The sequence below is a fragment of the Ictalurus furcatus genome, chromosome 9 (genome assembly GCF_023375685.1).
Source record: "Ictalurus furcatus strain D&B chromosome 9, Billie_1.0, whole genome shotgun sequence".
In the NCBI taxonomy this organism is placed as follows: Eukaryota; Metazoa; Chordata; class Actinopteri; order Siluriformes; family Ictaluridae; genus Ictalurus; species Ictalurus furcatus.
In genome coordinates this window covers 16,070,615-16,086,139 of record NC_071263.1, presented here as the reverse complement: position 1 = coordinate 16,086,139, position 15,525 = coordinate 16,070,615, and the positions used below count along the sequence as shown (strand labels likewise).

General features: G+C 38.8%; 1 protein-coding gene across 2 annotated transcripts in view; it reads right to left on the bottom strand.

The window, feature by feature from the left end:
* The window catches only part of ralgapa2 (Ral GTPase activating protein catalytic subunit alpha 2), a 129,212-nt gene that overhangs the window by 47,577 nt on the left and 66,110 nt on the right, over window positions 1-15,525 (bottom strand). Inside the window, exons 16-29 of one of the 2 annotated variants that reach the window (XM_053633338.1) lie at window positions 13,211-13,384; window positions 11,550-11,688; window positions 10,202-10,329; window positions 9,968-10,062; window positions 9,770-9,860; window positions 9,082-9,276; window positions 7,870-8,007; window positions 6,554-6,747; window positions 6,295-6,393; window positions 5,943-6,098; window positions 3,139-3,267; window positions 2,086-2,214; window positions 1,920-1,978; window positions 1,096-1,204 (exon numbers count right to left, since the gene is read on the bottom strand). In XM_053633338.1, coding sequence (XP_053489313.1) covers window positions 1,096-1,204; window positions 1,920-1,978; window positions 2,086-2,214; window positions 3,139-3,267; window positions 5,943-6,098; window positions 6,295-6,393; window positions 6,554-6,747; window positions 7,870-8,007; window positions 9,082-9,276; window positions 9,770-9,860; window positions 9,968-10,062; window positions 10,202-10,329; window positions 11,550-11,688; window positions 13,211-13,384 — 1,835 coding nt within the window. The remainder of the gene's footprint in view (window positions 1-1,095; window positions 1,205-1,919; window positions 1,979-2,085; window positions 2,215-3,138; window positions 3,268-5,942; window positions 6,099-6,294; window positions 6,394-6,553; window positions 6,748-7,869; window positions 8,008-9,081; window positions 9,277-9,769; window positions 9,861-9,967; window positions 10,063-10,201; window positions 10,330-11,549; window positions 11,689-13,210; window positions 13,385-15,525) is intronic. The other variant, XM_053633339.1, reaches the window with a different exon arrangement.

The following is a 15,525-nucleotide window of genomic DNA, read 5'->3' as shown; positions in this document are numbered from 1 at the left end:
GGGTGAGAGAGTTAAAAAAATTTATCACGATATAATGTTTCATATCATACAGTATCGATAATTATTGATCAATTTAAACAAAGACCAGTAGAAAAAAAGGTTTGAATTTAACCCCTGTATTTTTCATTTACCTACTTTATTAAGGCAAACAACAAATAATTTTTCTTTTAACAGTCAAAAACATAATAGAATTATTTATTTCATCTTGGTATGAGATATAAGTGTTAAAGAACTTGATAAATAAAATGTTACAAAATGTGTGTAGTGTAAAAGTGTAAATGTAGCACAATCAAGGCAAACCTTGAGGTAGATCAACATCGCATTATAGCGCAGAATGGGACTCCTGGTGCTCTGGTTTGTGCTCAGCCTGTTAGCCTAGCCTCGTATAAAACTTCCACTTTAACACTTACTGAGGTGCTGAGGTCGGTGTCTGACGAGCCGAGCTCCTGCACTGAGGACACTCGCTGTCCTACCCAGAGCCGACATTTTAAACAGAAAACACAAAAAGCGGCAAAATGTCACATTTCTTCTTTGTCCGCTGTTCAGAGGTACACGCACTGTACATGTGCGGAGCGCTGCGCACGCGCACTACAAGTCTCTCGCAGCTTGATTCTCCGTACTTGGCTGAGACAGTTCCCCCCCCCCCCCCCGCCAAAGTTTACACACAACGGTGTTCTGATGTCAGTCAGACGAAAAGAAACCAAAAAAACTGCCACACTGGTTATTCACAATCTCGTGTGCAGTCACTGAGCTCATTTTCGCATGCGTTCGTGTGTTCTGATGTCACTTGGTCGAAGGCTCAACCGAACCCCACAGATACGCAACTTGTTATTGGCTGTTTGCTTATCAATCCTAGCACACTCCTTTATCAAGGCATATGATAGGCTGTTTATGATCCAGGGACGGCACACGCTTGAGGATTGTTCATGCAACCAAACTTCATGTCTCTTTACATTTTATCGAGCGTTATACCAAACATTTTTTCTGTCGTCACCGATAAAGGTGTACAGATACTGTTTTATCACCCAGCCCTACGAGAACCCCTGCTATAAAGCGCCACATTGGAGGACTCTGCACTACAGGAAACACACTAACCTTTAAAGTGACACCGAGAACATTAATGGCATCATTCACTTGATGGTGGATCTTCTGCTGCCCCAGCTCCTCACAAACCCAGAGACCCAGACTGCAGATAGCAACACACCTACAAAAATACACACACAGACATGGCTTAGCGTGCGCGCACACACACACACAGAGTTCACAGACACATGGAAAATTCTAACCTTTAAAAAACCCTCACTCATTCTTAAACCGTCTCTTTGGGTGCAAGTAAACGTGCAATAACACTAAAAACGAGGTAATGTGCTTGGCTCAGTTTCACAGATGCACAAGAAACTCATTTTTATACTGTATATCATATTTATAATAGATGGATGGTGTTTAGTTAGTTTTGAGATCAAAGTAACAAGGTAGTGTTACCAACCAAATCAAATTGGTGGTGATGTTGACGGGGAATAGTGACTGTCCTATTCCCTGAAGCTTTATTTACACTTCTGCACACGCACATCTACAATCTGAGCCTGCCAAGGGCTTTAGGGACTCCATTTCCATCAACACTGTTGACACTGATCATCAAATCTTAATGTAGCATTTTACATTAGTCTTGCTATAAATCTTTCAGAAATGGATAGCATGGAGCAACTGGACACAACAGAAGACGAAAAGAGAGGGTACATTTCCAAACTAAATCACCACGACAAGTTCAATTCAGTAGCAATAAACGTAGGTTATATCTTCAGAGATAAGAAGGTCTTTCTTTTTCTTAGCAGTTTAAAAATACATGCATAAATGATTAGTGATTTTGTCTGCAGTCAGTACTATTTTGAATAGAAATAAGGCAAACAGCTAAAGGTTACCTGGCTCCTTCACTTGTCTCGTTACGTGCCGTCTTCAGCAGGATGTTTACAAGGTAGTCCTAAGCAAAGCAACAACGTTCACATGACTGAAGGCATTATTGTCTGGCAATTCATCAAACAAAACACGCTTCCATGAATAGTGAAGCAAAAAGACCATACAGAATACCTTCAAGTCATCTTTGCCAACCATAATATCCTGAGATTTTGGTGCAGACTGCAGTGAAGGCATGTGCTGGTACAGATTGGGGAAGCAGACCAGAGAGCCGAGCACTGTTTGAGCTTCAATCCTTGGAGACTGTTAAACAAATCAAGTTGGTTATTTTATTACTGAATTCATATCTAATAAAGAACATGAGCACATTCATTATTTCATTCTCTACTGCCCTGTCCAGTACATTTGCTTATCATCACTTCAGTCAAATCGTCTGGTTAAGGTGTCTCAGCCGAATCAACCAACTCAACTGAATCAGACAAATCAGTTGACTCAGAGGTCTATCAGGCAATCAAAAATATCACAGCCGCGCTTCCAAGCAGAGCATTGATTAAGCTGTTCTCAGTGTTGCTACAGCCTTGTACAAACGCAAGATACTTCCACCATCCTTTATCTTAACTGATATTATTATCTTAACTGATAATTGTGATTCAGTCATATAGGGCTGTGTCATACCGTATATCATATCGTTTTTTTTGGGGGGGTTAGATTACGAATCCTGTGAGATTTGGTGTTTGTACTTTCACTGGAATTTTAATTTGTGAATAAAATTCATATACATTTTTTTAGCCGGCATCATTGGTATAGTTTAGTATTTGATGATGGTCAGGATTAAGTTTGACTTTTTTGGGATCAGTGTTTGTGTTTGCACGGCTCTCAAGACTGTATGCAGATGTGAATTGTGGCCAAAAAGACAGTGTTAAAATGTTACCATTTTCATATCGTCATTTATATCGTTATCACAAAAAAAAAAACCCACGAAATATCGCGCTATAGTTTTAAGTAGTCTGTATTGCCCATTCCTACGTTCATACTGCTTTCATTGATTTGGCAACACAAGTGTGAAAAACACTCCTTTCATCTCTTGTTATATTAAATATTTACGCTTGGTAATGCTCAAATACCGAAAATCTCCAGACAAAATGATTTCTCCATTCAGCTTGCATTTCTAAATGCCACAGATAGAAAGTAAGCGTGCAAGTGTACACAGGACACAGGCACTGATACCTCAGAATTGTCCGAGTTGAGGACACGAGCAGCAGCAGTGATGAAGTCCCCGACTAACATGGTGAAGCCAGGCATGCCAAGGAAGAAGAAACGTGGTGAGCACCACCTGATCATTGTGTTCAGCACATCCTGGCAGTAAGACAGGAGAGAGAAAAGATAGAACAGCTGCACTTATTATCGATAGTAAAAATAAACCGAGCAGACTGCACTCAGCATATCTATCTGGGTTTATGCGTGAGAAACGTATGCACTTTTATGCTTTCTACTAAAATGCACTTTTAAAACAGCAGACAACAGAACAGTCACAACCTTTACTTAACAGACACTAACAGAAACATACATACATTATATATGTGTGTGTGTGTGTGTGTGTGTGTGTATATATGTGTGTGTGTATATATATATATATATATATATATATATATATATATATATATATATATATATATACACACACACACACACACACACACACACACACACACAAAGCACAAACACACACATCCACCATGCATGACATGCTTCGTATCTCTTCATACCTCTCCCTTAAGTGTATTCTTTGTGTAGAAAGGTGGGCAAAAATGCATACAAAATAAAGAAAAGAAAAGAAAAAAAAAGAGGACATAACACAACCAATAAAGAATGAGGGGGAAAATAGAGGCCTGCTGAGATAAAGATGTAAAATTGGTGGAAGCGTTGAGTTCACATGGACATTTTATGCTCATTTCGCAATAATTGACCTTTGCGATGCAGAGCAAGTAGTTGTAATTAACTGCCATAAAACTGCAGGATGATTACTCGAAATGAATGCTTTGGAGGAAGCAGCAATTCTGCCAAAGCGGTTCCATTATGCAGCTGTAAATACAGCAAACTCAATCAGAACGTAGTTTGTTTTGAAAAGGCGCATGCAGACCTAGTGGTTGGGACTAGTGACAATAGTCTGCAAAGCGACCGAGTACTGCACACAGCTTTTCTACAGCTTTGCAATTCTTCCTCTGTGAGAGATGAGAACCCGACTTATATCTGGAAGTACGCATTACGAGATAACACTATGTATTTGGAATCTTCCCCAAGTGCCTGCATCTTTATGAATTAATGTATGATGATAAATTGACTAAACTACACTGTGTTAAAATCTGTGTATTGTTTATCAATGAGATAAGTCGTCCAACACCTGTCTGATGTGTTGGCTTATCTTTACCCCCTGTAATGTGCAACAGGCGTTTGCTAAACATTAACCACAGACCCTATTTGAACAGTGCACCAATAAATACATTTCATAAGCCAATCTCTTTAACTGTTTATACTGTATAGCGAGATTTCTGCCTCTACAACCAAATAATGTTTTTAGCCATATTTCGAATGAGTCATACAATAAGTAAACAAACAGCAGGACAACAGCTTATCTATGCATTAAGTACATATCAGAGTTAATTCTATATTCACACCTGCGTGATACTTAGGCAATTACAGAGGCATTCGGAGCCTTCCGACTCCAAACGCCAACCATAAAGAGATAAGTCATGGACTGATCAGTGGGACTACATGTTACACCTGTGTAGCGGAAAAAAAACTGAACCCTGTGTGTCTCTTTCCTGGTTTGGCAGACATATAGCATGTGGACTCAATAAGAGGTGAGGGCCACAGGGGTACTCAGTGAGCACACATCACTAACACTGCAACCATCAAACTTGAATTAATCACACTCGCACAACACAGGGGCTCCTATAAGGCTTAATGACATGGAAATGTAATGAGGATTTCAATACCACGGCCAAAGTAAAAACCTGAAGGCTGGTTCAGCTCCAAATACTGGTGTTCACGCATGCACACACACACACAAAATGAATTTAAAGTTCTTAATATCTTCTCACATGCTTATATGCTGGCATTGTTAACAGAAAAAATAAGAAATATAGCATATTCAACTTATAAAGGAGGTGACGCATTTTAATCCTGTTTACTTTCTGTATGGATCTTCTCATGTTAAACGAATGAATAAATTGATAAAAAGGGGAGAGTTGTTAACTTGTCTGTTTAACACTGAACAATTGTTAAGCCCAGGTTACGGAAAAAGTAAAAAAAAAAAAAAAACTGTACAAAATAACCTTAATAAATGTATCAGTAATAATTGCATAATATGACTGATATTATAGTATAATAATAAACACACTGAGGCGTTTACAAAACAATGTGACATACAAGTTCACCATCTAGAATTTTTTGTCAGTTGTTATTACTAAAGAGCGATAATTGATGTAAAAAATAAAAAATCATTGCACAGACTACAGCACCACCTAGCGGTTAAGTCTTGATAATGTCATTCTCTTCATATGTTGATGTTATATGGAAACCAAAACTAAGATCTAACTGGTACTTCGTAATTTAGATGGTTAAGTGTGGATAAAGTTTAGGGTGCAGTGGACTGTTCTGACTAAATCAAGAATAGCAAACTACAGTGCGATCAAATAGAAAATTACTTTCTAAACAAACAAAACCTTACCAACACCATTGGCCAAATTCTGGCGCCATCTAATGGCCATAATCTGAATGTAAGCATACTTTGAGTACTGTGCCAGTCAATAATTTATATTAAAATTGCAATATATGCCCCATGCTAATGTTGTATAATGTACTAATAACAAGGTAATGTTGTTGTCTAGCACAGGTTATATATCTATGAGCCCCAACTCTGATTTAAAAAAAAAAAAAAAAAAAAAAAAAAAAAAAAGACTACAAACTAAGACTACAAACACAAAGAACGCGTGGAGCAAGAAGTAGTTATCTCCCATATGAAATGATACCTGGTCATCACTGGTGAAGCCCTTGTGCATGACGTGGTAAAGATGTACCAGGAAGTCGCTGTTGGGTGGCACATCTTGATGTTTAGTCATCATCTCACAGATCAGCCTATAAGCCTGCAGTTTCCCACTCTTAAACTCTGCAGGCAGCATGGTGGCCTGGGGACACAGATAAAAGTGCAGAAAATCTATACAAAATGTGAAAGGAATGATTCATAACAAACAAGTGTATATAAAGCTAAAGGATACACCAAAGGATAAAGCTGACCTTTCTGTACATTACACAATCAACATTCGTTCTATACCTAACTCGATCATAATAAAACCATGCACGGTTCATAAATAAATAACTCACCTTGAACAGCCAGGAAGCTAACATTCGAAGTGGAGGAATGAACAGGGTTTTGGGCGGAGCTGACTGGTTATCCACATTGATCCCCAGGTTATCTCTTATCTGGGAACATAAAAAAAAGACACTTAAAATTTTTTTCTCCACTTTCAAATAAACTGAGTTAATATCCTAGCCATATCCTAGAATACATCCGTGGCAGATGTTTGGCTTAAGATTCAAGTGTTTGCTGAGAACAGTTTTCTTGAATTATCAGAGTCAATACCTTGGCCAACTTGTGCCAGAGCTCATACAGGTAGCTGAAGACCTTTGCATGGATTCGAGGGCACCGGATGTTGTTAACATCCCCCAGAATGCCCAGAATCCTCCTCCAGAGTACAAAGGCAGAGTCAGCATGCCAGCCAGTCAAACAGCCACCGGCGATGATGCTGATGTCATCAGCCAGAAACTCGCTGCTGTCTGTAAGCAAAACAGATCAGACCATACAAGTCAAAGAACAGAATGATAGCTGAGATTTTAGCAGCACTCTCCTAAGTAATATGTTGTTATTCACAAAGTGAATAAAATGAAAGAAGATCCTTTGAGAGTTTTCAAACATAATACTTTTCACCTCCTATTTGCTACTTTCCTGTCAACTCAACATTAAAGACAGCAGAAAGAACCTTGAGAGCTGATACCTGCTCATAAAGAAGAATAAAAGCAGGTTTTAAGTAATATGCCAATATGTTTTCAACCCAATCTTTGTTTACTATGACTGACTTTCCTGCGAGTACCACTTATACCATAATAATGTTCGCATTTTGCTGTACTCAAAAAAGAATGAAAAACCTGTTGACTCAAGACTTACTCACAATGAAAATGTAAGGTGTAACATTATCATCTCAAAGTTGAATTTTTCTACAATAACAGCACATGGTTTATTCCTCTTATACCACAGCAACTTTCCCTATATTTTTATTTATTTATTAGGAAAAAACACACAACGCTTCTTTCCATTTTTTTGACATTTAAAGTTGTGGAATGTCTGCCAAACAAGTTAACTCTTAACACTTACATTATTGCAGCTAGCCTTGCCAGCCTCCCTTTTCTCTCTCTTGATGTTAAGAAGACAAAAAAATGCAGTTTGTTACCAAGAAACTGCAAAATGCAACATCCTCTGAAAATTTAAAGCTTCAGCTTTGACTGTTACACTGGACACTTTCCAAAAAAAAAAAAAAAAGCTAAATAAACCTTGCAGAAAACCTCACCATATCGACAATTATCCTATTTTTTTTTTTTTATCCGTTCATGTGGAGCATTAATATAAACCTGTGATTTGCCTTTCAGCTGGCACTTCTGTCAAAGTCATGCTGATATAGAAAATTAATCAACACCTGACCAATCAGATTAAAGTTCAAGAGTGCTGTGGTATAAATGTTAACACAAAACACATTTTTGTAGAACGTGTTCTTGAATTCTTTGGTCAATGCGTTCAACCAAAATTTTAAAACCCAATTTGAAATTTTCACGTAAGAGCGTGTGAAAAAGGAACACAAGGGGTTTGGAGGTCAGCGAAGATGGAGAGGAAAACTGGTTCAGTACCCAGATCATGTGGCATGTGTATGGCGTCCTCCAGGAGCTGAGCGCTGTCACTGTAACCCTGGGGCAGGAGCAGGGTGGGAGAAACGGGGGGACATGGGGACAGAGGGGCAGAGTGGAGCGAGTGGACACACTCAGAACCTACACACACACACACACAGTGGTGAAAGCACAAGGTGGAGAATCACACACACAATCGATGCACAGAACACAAACAGGAAACACGTGTGGTGCTTTGATTGATCAACAGGGCTATAGATGATTCACCATCAGCAGCACTAGCAAATGTTAGAAGACTTAACATTTGGTGCTTTGGATATCATCTGTAAAATAAACCTGTTCATGATGAGAGGGATTCACAGCGGAGGATGGGTTAATGCTCACAAATACAAAGGGACACATAAATACACAAAACCACTAGAATATGGGATACCATAAAAAGCCATGTGACACCCTTCATCATGCAGAGCAATGGATTCACATATTGAATACAGGGGCAGAGCATGGAGAAACACAGATAGCATACTTGCTTGCTGAGAAGTTGGATAAAGGTTAACAGATGAGGGGTCAAGGACAAAGCTGAAAAGGATTGGGAGTTCTTAAAAATTCCATAAAGTAATCAATGAGTGTGTGTGTTTGTGTAAGCAAGACGTCTGTATCGTTAGTGAATATTCTCATGTGTGGTGGTCTACTGGTGTTTGCTAAGATCAGACAAGCCTCTATGAGAGGCAGATCACTGTGTCTTCAGACTCGAATTTAATTCCACAATATCTCCACCCTTTCCTCTCCAAGCTTTCTTACAACAGTGAACATGAGAAAAGTAATATGTAAAAATAAATAAATACAACAACAATTAGTAGTATTAGTAGTAGTAGTAGCAGCAATATCGTGACTTCTTTGAATGCGATTTTTGTACATATTCGGCCATACTGCGTCTGAAATGCCAGTTACTCTAAATTAATTTCTTGTTTATAGAACTGTTATATACATAAATGCAACATCACACTTGCAATCATGCTGTTGTGCTGAATATCACCATAGCTGTGATTTGGCCATAGGCACGGGGTTGCAGGCTGAGCACCATACTGTAAGTAAATCACACCTGTGCTGATATTCATTACAATGTCGCTGCTGCTCGTGAAATACTGCTTAATAACCAACCAAGCTGCTGGGACACTAAAGTCCTGTCTGTTTTTTAGCTGAGGGGTGCTGTACCTGCCAGTGCCTCACTCTGACTCAGCAGTAGACTCCTCTGACTCTCGCAATCAGTGGCCATTCCCATGTTAACGCCCACACTGACATCATTGGCAGAGGAAGAGTCTTGCTCCTCCTCCACGGCCTGCCACGTCAGGAGATTTACGTCAGTGTCGTTGAGGTAGGAGTTTGAGGTCTCGCTGCTCACACTCTCACCTACAAAGATAACAAAAACATGTCCATAATAGCATCAGTGCAGACAGCACAATTACTCACCACTTTCTGTAAAGATTACTTTTCTTCTTACAAAACTGTAGATTAGTATAGACATACACCAAAGGAATCCCCCTTCACCGCATTTTCTTTCAAAGATTCCTAATGGAATTGAAACATCTCCAGGACGCATGACAATTAAATGCACAGCTCCACAAGCCAGCATTCAGAAACTAGAATGCAGTTCAGTTTACGCAGATGAACCCTATTCAGTTCCTTGTGGGATTATTTTGTGCTTTAAAACTCTACGGTGGGACAAAGAATACTTTTGAAGATTATACAAATCTCGATAGGTTCTAAGCTTACTTCATACATATTACATTATCAAAAATAAAGATAGTTGATGAGAAAGGGTGTTTATTATGATTTTAAGAAACCCATGGTTGGAGAAGAATTAAAGTGCATGCTGAAGGGCATGCTGTGGTAAGCAGCTTACTCTTTTCCCGGATCTTTGTCCTTGCATTCACAGACCCTGTCTCTCCTGGGTGGTCAACATCTCCTGGACTGCTGCTCTGCCGAACAAGAATCTAAGGTGCATGTAAGAGGAACACAATATTTTTTCAAAAGATTTCATACAAAATGATCTACAGAGGTCTAATAATCATTAAAAAGAGGTGTGTACAACAGTACTGACCGTGGGTGTTTCTCTCTTGCTTACTGAGCTGCTGTCACAGACCCAGGATCTGCTATCAGAGTAGCTTGCATTTGGAGAATCCTCCCTGTTTTGACCTACAATTTCAACAAACAGAATAAAATGACATAGGGGCTATAATACACATCGTCTTGAATATAATATAGACCTAGTCCAAAAGAAGGCAAGATCTCCAAAGTGAGGGGTGTGTGGGTGGGTGTGTGTGCATGTGTATACCTGGGAAGGAGTCTGTGAGTTGTTGGGTAATATCCGAGGTGCTGCTGCTGCGAGGGAGGGGATTGTCTTCCTCTCCCAACTCCCCTTCTCCTCCACATTCAGACAACTGACATTCTTCAACATCTGAGGTAAAAAGGTCATACAAAATGTTCACACATGTGAAGTAATAAAGACTCACAAAAAATAAATCATTATTGCGAATTTGTTGATATCTTGGGAGGTGAAACGAAGGATTAGACATGTACTGGTCTGATACTGAGCATCACTATCAAGGCGGTACTGGTCCGAAATACTGAATTCTGTGCAATGATGTGTTGAACAGGTGTGCTATTGAATGGCAAGGTACAGATATCAGAATAAAACATAGGACACACTTGTTGTAAAAACAGTGGCATCCCATCTCTGATGTTTTGCATAACTTAGGATTTTTTCCCGGACTACTTGAGGTAGGTAGAGGCCAGCTTTGGTATGAGTGTGTAATCGAGCCCTGAGAACCGATCCCCGCTGCTCTTCAAAACAGTGGTCTGGTGAGCTCCAGAGTGGAGCAACAGAAAAAGTGCTCACCCTATCAGCCAGATATTGCGAGTTCGAATCCTGATAATGCAACAGCCGTCCGTGGACGGGAGTCCTAGAGAGTCCAGACCGTGCTCTCAGGGAGAGAGGGACATACTCTCGCTCCCCTCCCTCGCTCTATCCCCAACACTAGTCAGTACTGGGTATCTGTGAGCTCATGTATGCACAAGTGGGCGGATAGCGCTTTCCTCCAAGTGTGTTACGCTGCCCCCTGACGTTGCATGAGCCGTGAAAAGACGCTTCCACGGAGGAAGCACGTAATAGCCTTCACCCTCCCTGGTTGGTAGCTTTTGTGTGATCCTGATGGGTGGGGACTAACTAAATTACTTCGCTACCAAAGTAAAATCATTACAAAACAGCAAACAGATGAACCCAGTGAAAACCTGTGTGGGGAAGTAAGTGTGAAAACACCTTTAGCAACAAAAACTTGGAGTAACCATAAGGTTGTCAGTGTCTGATTAGCATGAAGTATTGGCCAATACACAGATTAGATATTGGTATTGCATCAACAAACACAATGAAAATCTGTTCTAAGAAGTTAAAAATCTAATGATAGAATAATTAGATCACATGTTATGTATAAGTAACTAAATAATTTTATTAAGTAACGCTATAAAAAAATGTCAAAATATTACCATACTCTGCTATATTTGTTAGTACAGAGATCAGGGTGAGTGCAGTTGATCAAACTTCATTAAGTGTGAAAGAAAGTTAATGAGAAAGAAAGTGAAAGTACTGGAAGGACAAATAGACCAAGACAGCACAGTTACCTGAGAGTCTGTGAGAGCAATGAGAGTTGTGAGAGATACCAGGCAAGAAAGAGCTGACAGTGTGCAGCAGCATTGGCACACTCTTGGTGGCCGGCAAAGCTTCATACAGGTGCACACAGTTGCTGATAGACTGGCTTCGCTTAGCTACCAAAGGAATGAGCACAGAAATAGAAAGACAGAAACAGAGAAAGAGAAAAAAGAAAGCAAAGTCAACCATATCCTACAGTGGGGGGAAAAAGCGCATGCTGAGAGCTTTTCACTGGAAGTGCTGAAAGGACAGAAATACAATATCACCGTTTGGAATAAGAAATGAACTAAATCAATACAAACAATTATATAATTTAACGTTTACTTATTGGATTTCACTGCAGATAACCATTAACATGATACAGGACCTTTTATTTACGGAAATAATAATATTTCAAGTGATATTCATATGACAGATGCATAGAAACATACAGTAAAAGCAATGAATACTGACATAAAACAAATCTGTTCTGTTTAAATATGTTTAAACATATTGGTCCGTCTGTGATCTTAATCCTTATGCCAAAACCAATGCTTGTCCCTACTTTATGTTCTCTCCTCAATTGATCTAGAAACAGTTTACAAGTCATATTTATTATTTTCTTCCTGGAGTTGTGAGGTGAAATAAATTAAAAGATGTGAATGATAAAGGTAATGCTTTCACATGTCCCATTTATTTTAAAATGACCAAGTATATATATATATATATATATATATATATATATATATATATATATATATATATATATATATATATATATATATATACACACATACACCGCTGTATGTTTACTAAAGCAATAGTGTGTGCCAATAAGACATAACAATGCAAAGGATAAAATGCAAAGGCTAGACAATTCGTTGAGTTTGATGGGACATATTTTACACAATTGTGGTATTTTCATTGACAAATGCCTGAATTTAAAAAAGTGATTAGTTAATCTGGTGACTTTACAGCTCTAACACTATGAATCAAAGAGCAAGAAAAACACCAAAACACTCTGGATGTCCAGGCCTAGAGCTGGAACCCAGATTTATGACTTTTTCAAGTTATCATTTTAAAGTTATCATTTGTGAGGAATATAGTTCAAATTAAATTAGCTTCTGTGTGTGTGTGTGTGTGTGTGTGTTCAGACACCAATTTGTCATATCTAATGGAAAAACGACTATTCTTTCTCTACAGTGTACTTTAATCATCAGCTTTGCTTCCAGCTAACATCACTTTCAATGTATTACCTATTTATGCATATTAATGAGAATTAATTTAATTCTTAATGAAACTATCAAAAACAGCCCACCAACTGATGTGACGGATCTGTTAATGAAGGAGGCAGAATGCCGGCTTGTTTGAAGATAAATATGGAACAAATCCAATTAGGCAAAAGGAAATGATACATTTGGAGCCATGCTCTTTCATGTGGCTCCTTCACACACGTGTGCTAGCACACATATCTATGCACGGCTCAAGAGAGGCTCAAATGCATCTGCTCCAAACTCAAGCAGCTCTCCACATAAAGAGATACAATCTCCTCCTACGCAGTAAAGGCAAAAAAGCCAGTGCTAAAGTAGTAACTGAGAGTGTGTTTGTGTTTGTGTTTGGGGGGGGGATGGGGGGGGGGTGTCAGAGTGGTGTTCTGACCTGATGCTTTCTGTCGGACGTTATTGCGAGCCTTCTCCACAGCAGGAGCTCCGGTGGTGGTGGCACTGCGGATGCGCATGGGCTCCTGAGTGCCAGGCTGCTCTCCTGCATTCCTCCAGCTCAGAGAGAATGACCTCGATACCACTGATGATTTCTGAGAATCCTGCATCACTCCTACACAAGCACACAGGCATACAATTTACACAACACCTTTATGAAAAAAATAGCATGAAAGCATTTTTGTACAATACTTCAGTCAAACGTTTTTGTAAATTAAATATTAAATTGGTATCATTTGTACTTTCAGAGATAGCACTCTTGCAGAGGAAACCATTTGTGTTTATTCCTGACATTAACATGTGAACAAAAGCCTAATGGTGTCAAATTTTATTTTATTATTATTTATAAAAAATTTTTTTACAGTATTGCTTTAATGTTGGAAAGTTGGATAAAACTACATAACGGCTGTTTTTCCTCATGTATGTTTCCTGCTAAGCCTGTTTTGATTAAACAGGTTTTCTGTTCTTTTCTCTGTGGTAGTTGCACATAGAACACAACTGTTAGGTAGCAATCAAGGGTGATCTCTACCTCAAAAAAAAAAAAATTAAAACCTGAGAGTGGGGTCTGTACACCCAGGGCTCTACAGTAACAATTTCTTTTAGGCGCACTTGTGCTCTTTACAAAAATTTAGGAGCACGGTTGAAGTTTAGTTTTTTTTTGTTTGTTTGTTTTTTAGAGATGGTAACGTTAATGTGCCACAATAAAACACACAAGTAGGCATGAGAAAACTTGTGACAGAATTTAGGAACATAATGTGAGCCATGGCAAATTAATTTACCTTCTGATGAAGTAAATGTAATATTTTCAGTTAATTTTACATGCTATATGCAAAAAGACAACAACTGTTAACCTGTTCCACCTTGTAAAAAAAAAAAAAAACAAAAAAAAAAACAAAACCCTCAATGTTCAGTGTTTGAAGTCTGCTCCTCTTAAATATATTTAAAAGCTACACTATTAGACATTTTCCACTGTCATGGTTCTGGGCTGGAGCCAGTTCTCGAACCACTATATTGTTTATATATCTGAATAATCTCATATAGGATGTGATTGGGTGACTTTATTTATCCGCCAGATGCAAAGCAGACTAACACAAGCATGATCCATATTAGGAAAAAGGCTAATAGCTTTCTAAGGAAATAGCTTACTAAGCTTAATGTCAAATTGATATTAAATGCAACCCATAGTAATTAAACATAATTTAATTTCTCATTTAATTTATAATTTTATGAAGTTTTTATAATACCTTTTTTATATTAAATGATTTATTTATAACTAAGCACATTTTCTGTCTTTACATTTTATTAGTTTTTTGTTTATCAGTTGTTCCTTTTAGATGAGTTCCCCCAGTACAGTGTTGCCATGTCTGCTGATAATATTGAGTTATTTTGGGGGATTAATCACAACATGGAAACTGGAGTTGATTTTTCTAGTGATATCTGGCAACCCTGAGTTTAAATTAAGTAAATGCGCTGTGAGTTCATGTAGGAGAGCGGCAGCGTACTGTATGTGTACAGACTGAACAGTTGCTACTCTTGATTATGATTGGTGAGGAATTATTTAATAAATAAGCTTGAATTAAAACCCACCTTGTAGCGTTAGCATTATTATTAATTTACTGCTGTCTCTACATGAGCAGGTCGTTTTGCGGAATCAATAAAAGATGGCGGTTGTGAGATCGGGAAGTTGAGAGAAGCAGATGATGTACAGTTAGTCTAATCATAATGGCTTCTTTGCAGTATTTACACACTTGTTCGGTTGATTGAGGTGATGAAAAGCAGTGTGAAAGTAACTGTTGCGTGGTGTAGATGCATTTTGGAGTTTTAGTTTTTATTCTGATTGTATTATACAACTACGAACAGGTCACTCGCACCGGTGCTCCTAAATATTTTTTTGCAGTCACACAAATAACTTTTCAGTCGAAAATGCGAGTGAAATGGTCGCACTGTAGAGCCTACACAGGGTAGCGGGGGAGCCTGAATTCTACCCCAGGGAACTCGGGACACAAGGAGGGGGATACCCTGGACGAGGTGTCAACTCATCGCAGGACACATACACACACATTCACACACTACGGTAAATGGTCTGCACTTATATAGCGCATTTATCCAAAGCACTTTACACTGTGTCTCATTCACCCATTCACACACACACACACACACACACGCAAGGCACTAACTTGCCTTCAGGAACAACTTGGGGTTCAGTGTCTTGCCCAAGGACACTTGGGCCGGGAGTGGAGTCACGTGGGCGCAGGA